This window comes from Chaetura pelagica, unplaced genomic scaffold, assembly GCF_000747805.2.
Source record: "Chaetura pelagica isolate M959 unplaced genomic scaffold, ChaPel_1.0 scaffold90, whole genome shotgun sequence".
Classification (NCBI taxonomy): domain Eukaryota; kingdom Metazoa; phylum Chordata; class Aves; order Apodiformes; family Apodidae; genus Chaetura; species Chaetura pelagica.
This window is the reverse complement of record NW_009953496.1, coordinates 18,162,299-18,170,324: the sequence shown is the minus strand read 5'-3', so window position 1 is coordinate 18,170,324 and position 8,026 is coordinate 18,162,299. Positions and strand designations below refer to the sequence as shown.

Below are 8,026 nucleotides of genomic sequence, written 5' to 3'. Positions count from 1 at the left end.
GTAGGCATTAGCATATAGGTTGATGATCTGTACTGAAAAAGGATTAGTGATACAAAGACATGCTCAGTTTTTATGAAAGCCAGTTTTTGTTCTCTAGAGAAGGTGTTTTTAACTTGTCCGAACAATTGCTACGGTATTTGTACCAGACTGATTCTCATTTTTGTGACTTTCTGTGAATTTCCTTTTGAATCTTCTCTGTTCCGGCTTTCTATTAAACAAACATATAGACAATGTGTTTTATTTGCTCTGAAATCACATTACAAGATCTAGCTCTGAGCTAAATATGCATTTTGTAAGCTGAAAACTCTTGCTATCCTCCATTCATCTCATGAATTTTAAAATTCAGTTCAGCCAGGAAATTGTCCTTCTGTATTTCTTCCCCTACTGATTTAGAAGAAGAAAAAAGGGAAATTGCATTTCAGAGATCTAAATTGTGAAATAAAGTTTTATTTATATAGAATTATATCCGACAGGAAATCATACAAACGTTTTTTGCCTTTTTTCTTTTTTTTTTTTTCCAATTTTTTTTTCTTTGAGAAGAAATACAGGTTAACTTTTAAAGGCATTTTTTGACTTGGGGAATTGTTTCAGCTACCCAGGAGGCTTATTAGCAATCTGGGAATGCTACACCATTTACAGTTAAAGCTGATTTTCCTAGAACTGCCTTGAGCACTGAAAGTGAAATGCTTGATAAAGGATCCATGTATGACAGAGAACTAGAATTCTGTTTGCTTCTATACTAAGCCTTACCAGCTGTCATTTCAGGCATCTGCTCAAATGTCTATTGGGACGAGGGCACAGCAAGTACTCTCTTGTATCTAACCATAAAACAATATCTGTTTATTATTCCCAGGAAGCTCTGACTGATTTTAAGAAGAAATCAGACATAGACATTACCTTCCTTGTATTGAAAAGGTTCTGTTAGCTCCTTTTTATCAGTGTGGAAATCCATCCATTAAATTTCTTGCTAAGTTTTTAAGACTGAAACTCATTTAGAAACAGGAACATTAGTTCTTTCAGTTCAAATTAAGATCAAAATCTAGGTATTTGAAATTGGATAGTCCATTTTATGGGATTTATCAAATTTAGTTTGGGCTGCTTGTTGAAAGGTCTGAGCCAAACAGCCTCAGGGTTTTATAGGACAAATTATCTTCTTGTTTTGTATCTTTTGTCAAAAAAACCCTCTCTTTGTAGCTCTTTTTGTCTGTGGGAACGTGTTTTTAATGGAGCTAGTTAAAATTCCTGTTCTTCGGTTACTTGCCTCTGTTAAAGCACTTGTTAATTTTGCATAAATATTACCTATCTTTGCTGTACTCATTGAATCCAATCTACAAAAACACCTCAGGCATATATTTTGGGTTCTATAAAGATTCTTGGGTTCTGCCAATGTAGATTCCTAGTAAAGCATTTCTGCAATTCTTTTTTCAACTCATGAATTATTTAGTATTTCTTTTTTTAGTCCCAGTCATTCAAGTTATTTTTTTACTTGCATAGCCTGTTATATACCTTCAAATTCATAGCTAAGTGCTTAGTATTGAGAGTGGCATTTTTATTATTTAGGGAGATTATAAAACTAGCTGCTTAGTGTATTAGAACACTCCTTGTTTGTTATAGTTTATTCTTGTAACTTTAAGTAAGCCTTCAAAAGTCCTGTCATTTTTCAGCTACCTTTCTTGAAAGAGAGAGGGAATAAAAAGTATCTATATATGTCAGTTAAGTTGTTATTTTATTTTTTTCTCTTTTCTTATGGGCAATAAAGCAATATGGCTTTTAATATTCTTAAGTCATAATTCTAAACCAAAGGATTTTAGCATAAAGTCTGCAGGCTGCAAACTTCCGATGCAGAGATGAAAGCTTGAAAGCTGAAATCTAAACCTCAAATGTGTGATGGTTGTAGCAGTTACTGAAATTGTGACCAAAAATGACAGGGTTATGACAACAGTTCTCTAGGTACCAGGGGGATTGTGTTTTCCTTAATTAGGTTTTTGGAAATTTGTATATATGGCTTAGGAAAAATTACAGTCTTGGTTTCTTTCCCTTAGGGATATCAGGGATCAGCAGGAACTCCAGGCATCCCAGGAACTCCTGGGGTTCAAGTAAGTTTTTGTTTTGTTCCTAGAATTTGTAAATCTGAGACAAATCCCAGCTCCCTCCCAGTATCCATTGTTGAGGTGTGGGGAATGAAAAGGCCTAAAGGGATGGAATGGAGTCAGGGGCCATCATTGGGTGAATTCCTTTGGAACTTATGTTGGGATTTGTAGGTAGGCTGACCATGGAGCATGTATCTAACCCTTGCTAGGTAAGGCCTGTAGAAGCAGGGCTCAGCTGGGCCTTAGGCATTTTCATCGTGATCCAGAAGCCAAAAAGTAGTTTCTTCCATTTTTATGTGAATCAGTTACAGTGATCTGAAGCTTTGTCATGGTGATTGATTGCCCACCATTCTCATGTCCAAAAAAAGGTTTCAGATAAAGCCCAGACTGATGGAGGAGAATTATTTGTTTCTTCGTTGTATTAATTGAGTAGCGCTTACTGGGACAGTTATTGGAAACCTGTGCTGCATTTTACTTTTGGGATGATCCAGTCTAGCTGGATAGTTGAGGACTTATTAATGTGTTGAATTAAATATCAGAGAGCATGCTGGGGCCAAGAGTGAGCCTGCAGCATGGCATATGTGAAGGCTATCTGATCAACATTTGAAAGCAAGAGAACATTTCTGGACTAGTACAGGCTGTGTGATGTCATTTATCCTGGGGTGGTCCTTGGTTAGATCAAAGAACTGTTTTGGTGTTCTGAAGTGGGAACAAGGTTGTGATAGTGTGCTATATTCATATATGCTGGATACATTTCATGCTTGGTTCTGCTTTTGTATCCAGTTACCAAAATGTTGTGATCAAGCAGCTGACACATTAGTCATTGCTCTTGTTGTATTACATTTCTGTGTCTTATTCTGCATCAGATTTTATTAGTATTTGAGCTGGTTTTAATTTTTTCTCTTTTAGGGACCACGTGGCTTACCAGGTATCAAGGGAGAGCCAGGAAAAGATGGGGCTAAGGTAAAAAAAAAAACAAACAAAAACCAAAAAAGAAACCAAAACAAAACCACAAAAGAAGAGTAATAGATAAAAATATTTTACTCTTACCATTTATCATTTCTGGTTGTACAATTCACAGCATCAATATTTTAACATGAAGCTTCTGTGAGAATTGTGTACTAAAAAGATAATAAAGAAGGAATAAGAATCCTAAATTTAGAATGTTACTTCAATTGTGAATCTGATCTGTTTAATTTAATGAAGTTTATATAGGCTTTAGCACTGCTGTTAATACCTTTATTGCACTGAACAATTTCTATTTGCAAACATGTCTGAATATGGGTACCTAGAAGCACAATACAGACAACTGTCAGAATGTCTTTTTTCTATCTCTTTTCATACTTTTTCTCTTTACATCCAGATGAGCTACATATGAAATTTCAGGTGGCACTTCTTATCAGAAAACACTGACTAACTGAAACCAAAGCTTTTTGTGGAAAAAATGTAGCTGAGGTGCATCCAGTAGCTTAGCGCTGCAGACAGATGTGGCAGCTTATATATAACACCCTTTTGGTAATCAACATAAACTTGAATCCAGAACTCCAGTATACACTGTGAATAAACTAGCCATTGGCCATTGGCTATTGGCAAGTCTCATTGATATGTAAATATGTGTCCATCCTTCTTTCACACTTCTGCCCTGTGTTTAGAAGAGATCTAAGTTGATTGTGATAAAAATTTGGTTTGATTTATTAAAACTTCAAAGTCTTTTTTTAAAAACAAACAATTGATTTCCAGATAGATTTTACTGTAGAATTTCCTTCTTCTAAAGTTCTCAATATTAAAGCAGGTTCTTAAATTCATCACTGTTCAGCAGAATTCTCAAATGCAAGATTAGAGCTGAAAAATGTGCTTATTTGTTCTGTGCTTTAGGCATCTTAATCTGATTGATCTGAGATGTTAATCTAATTAATCAGTCAGTATTGGGCCATGTGCAGAAAGTAAGATAGTGGTGATGAAAAACTGTATTATTCTCCTGACAGGGTTGTGACACAGAATATTTCCTAATGCTTAATCCAGCCTTGTTTAAAATGTGCCAAGAAACAGGGCTTCCACCACTGTTTTAGAAAACTTTTCCATTATAAAATAGGTCTTGCCATTGGAATATTTTTCCTGATGATTCAGCCCAAATTTTCAGCTCTTAATTTCATCCCATTACTTGTAAAGTTTTTGTGTACTTTGCCACCTTTTCTAATTTATCCAATAACTGAATCACCACTTCTGAGCTGAAATTGACTCTCCATTCTCTTCATTAAGGAGAAAAGGATGCATGAAGTGTTACTTTGATAAACCTTGATGATTTTTAAAACTCTATTATGTTGCCTTTTCAGTACTTATTTCTTGTGAGATACTGTGATAGCATTAACCCACAAACTACTATTCCTGTGGTAGGGTTCCTGTCTTCTGTGAACATGTAACAGGCTCCTCTGAATGTGCTTAAACATGAACAGTTTTAATAAATACCACTGAGACGTGTTTTCTTTTACCCTTTGTTTTAGAACTTGATAAGTTATATGAAAGAACTTCCTGAGCATAATCCTGCTTTACGACAGAAAGATATTAAACAAATCAAAATACATTGCTCAATATAAAGTTAGATATCAACAGAGAGAAAACAATGGTGATTGTCTAAAAGTGATTTTGTGATTGCCTCTTTGTTCTGAGCAAAGTAGGTCTACTGGAACAAGGAATTAAACTTGTTTTCATTATTTCAAGTCATGTAGTGCCAAGTTATAATTTAGCCTTTTGTAATCACTCAAGGGAGGTTGAAGACAGATTATCAGGTAAAGATCTTTAGTACCAATACTAACAGTTCTGAAATTCCTGACACCTGTGAGGACAACAAAAAGAACTCGTGTTTCAGCTTCTGTTTTCAATTACAGGCTGTTTTACCCAAGTGGATTCTTTCTTCCACTGAAATGAGAACTCATTTGTCAATGTGCCAAAGCTGTTTTGTCTGTGTATTTTGTTTTAATTTGCATGGGTTTTTTAAAGACAAAGTACTTATAACCTTATTTTTTTTAATATTTCACTCATTCAGAGTAAACTGGTGAGAAAATGGATAAGGTCAGTAGGTCTTTGACTTTTTCAGTAAGAGGTACCAACAGATTTAGGGAATTCCCTTATTCTTCAGGAATTAGGAATGGATGGAAGAATTATCACAGCTCCTACAGAGATTTTTCAGAGCTCTTTTCAAAGCTTGTATTCCTCTTGTCAAAGATAAATCTCTACTTTTGAACCTCCATAAGCCTTTTTGAGAGACTACAGTAAAGTATATGATAAAAAATTTAGTGATAGTTTAATTTTTTTGTTATGTATTGAATCCTGTTTAAAGATCAGTGGACTCTCATGGGTCAGCATACCAAGGTTGTGTAGTTTATATGGTGATATGTGTCTTTCGACAGTTTGTTAATTATTGAGAATATGAATGTTACTATAGTACGTAACTACTCTTTTAGACATAAGGATTTAAAATATCTTTGCTCTTTTAGGGTGACCGTGGACTACCTGGCTTTCCTGGGTTACATGGAATGCCAGCACCAAAGGTTGCAATTCGATATTTTTTGTTACAATATTCATATATTTCAGCTTGCTCTATAGTTTAATTTAAAGGAAAAAGAAGATTATATACAATATTATATCAGTCTATTTGATGACCAACATAAAATTAATACATATGATGCTGAACTTGAAGGAAGGTACATGCCATAGAACTTTATTTTGTACATATCAAGGAATGGAAACCACCTGTTTTGTGGGTTTTTAAAAAAAAATTGTTCTGTTTTATGGCATTCTGTATTAATTTGAATTTTGATTTTACAACTGCTTAGATAGTTCTGGTCTAACCCAATGAGTTTCTTTCATACGTATGTTCTTCAAAACATCATCAACCGTCTTTTGCTCTTCTGTGTTGGTACGCAACTGAATTTGCTTCTTAAGTTTTTCCAAATTTTTGTATTCAACTTTTCAAATAAGGTTTTCGAAAGAGTGCAGCACTTTTCAAAGAGCTTAATTTTCACTTAGATACCTGCCTATATTGAAGTGACCAAAAACTCAAAGTGCCTTCCACTGGAAATAGAAGTCTGTGAGCTATGGAGTGTCTCACCAGCAGTGTTGGACACTCTGGGCTTCTCCTCTAGGAGAACTTGGAAAATTCATTATTTGCATTTACTGTATTGAGCATATTTTTTTATATCAGATGGAGCTCTTTGCCTCCTTCATTTTACATCTGCTATGAATGTATACTTTGTATAGCTATGTATATAACTACTATATAAAAAATCACCTTATTCAGACACTTCTTGTGTAGGGAGAAAGAGGTCCTAAAGGAGACCAAGGAGTGCCAGGAATATATGGAAAAAAGGCAAGTAAATGTATAATCATAAATTAAAGCAAAATGTTATTGGTATCTGTGTGCTGTGATTTTGGCCGGCTGCCTGATGCCCCCCAGCCACTTATATTCTCCCTTGTGAACAGTACAGGGTGAGAAAATAAGATGGAAAAGCTTGTGGGTCCAGAGAAGGACAGGGAGATCACCTAGCAATTAACTGTCATGGAGAAAACAGACTTGACTTGGAGAAAATGAATTTAATTCATTGCCAACTGAAATAGGTTCTGATAGTGAGAAACAAAGAGAGAAATTAAAAATGCTTTCCCCTCACTCTGCTTTATCCCAGGCTCAGCTTCACTTCTTCATGGGATGGGGAATACAGAGCAGGGTGGGGTGGTCAGTCCATACCAGTTCCTTTCTGCTCTTCCTTCTCACTCTTCTCTCCTGCTCCAGCATGTGTCCTCTGTGAGGTCCTCCATGCCCTCCAGCATAGGGTCTCCATGGGCTGCAGGGGAATCTCTGCTCCCGCAACATCTCCTGCCCTCCTTCCTCACCGACCTTGGTGTCTGCAGTTTTTATCTCACTTTTTTTTCCCACAGTCCTTGCTTTGCCTGTGTTATGTTTTTGCCCTTTCCTAAGTACATTTCCCCAAGGCATCACCACCTTGGCTGGGGGGCTCAGCCATGCTCTGCAGAGGGTCGGTTGGAACTGGCTGGAATCAGCTGTGACTGGCCTGGGGCCTCTCCTCACAGACACTCCCCTGTAGCCCTGTTGCCAGTGCTGGGGCACCTGCACACAGTACAATACAATTTTTATTTTTATAGTAGGTGTATTCACAGAGGATTTCTTTCTGCAGTTAATTTAAGAACTGAGAAAAAATTCCACTGAACTTAGTGGATATACTTATGTCAAGAAATATTGCATTCATGCTCTGCTTTTCTGGGTATTTTGAGAACTCTCTTAATCCTTCTGATAGTAGTTGATTTTAACATAATAAAAAATGCTTATAATTATTTTTTTATGCAAATATGTTGATGTTTTTAATGTGTGGTATTTATTGCAAAGAAGTTTGTGCTTTTTAATACATAGACGTGTGAATGAACCATTTAACTGAAAGGAAGAGTGAGAGAGGAGGCAAATGGAGTTGAGACTGACAGAGGCCTAGAAGAGAGATGTTTTAATATATAATTTATATAAAGGCTGCTTGTATGTAAATATTTTTATTTCCAAGGGCATATTTTTGGTCATCCAATGTTGACAGTTACATTTTCACTTGTCCTTATATTTTCTTTCTGCATTTATTGGTCTAGAGTTTTTGCATGTTTTGGTCTAGAGTTTTAAGCAATTTGAAAGAGGGTCTATGTTTGCATTTCTATATTTTAGATAATAATTAAGTTCCTGTAACAGGGAGTAATTATTAATGAACCACTGCATGTGTTAAAGAAAAAGCAGATCTTCCATACATTTTCAAAATAAGAAATAGCATACATGAGTTATAGGTTAAATATACTTACTTTGCAGCATAAACATTGAACAGTACTTACTTTTCATTTGCTGTATTTCTCAGGGTTCAAAAGGAGAAAAAGGTGATATGGGCTTTCCA

At 35.6% G+C, this 8,026-nt stretch overlaps 1 protein-coding gene across 1 annotated transcript in view; it reads left to right on the top strand.

The window, feature by feature from the left end:
- Positions 1–8,026, top strand: part of COL21A1 (collagen, type XXI, alpha 1) — a 74,482-nt gene that overhangs the window by 25,822 nt on the left and 40,634 nt on the right. The window contains exons 10-14 of the mRNA XM_009999271.1: positions 2,043–2,096; positions 3,000–3,053; positions 5,585–5,638; positions 6,403–6,456; positions 7,991–8,023. Coding sequence (XP_009997573.1) covers positions 2,043–2,096; positions 3,000–3,053; positions 5,585–5,638; positions 6,403–6,456; positions 7,991–8,023 — 249 coding nt within the window. The remainder of the gene's footprint in view (positions 1–2,042; positions 2,097–2,999; positions 3,054–5,584; positions 5,639–6,402; positions 6,457–7,990; positions 8,024–8,026) is intronic.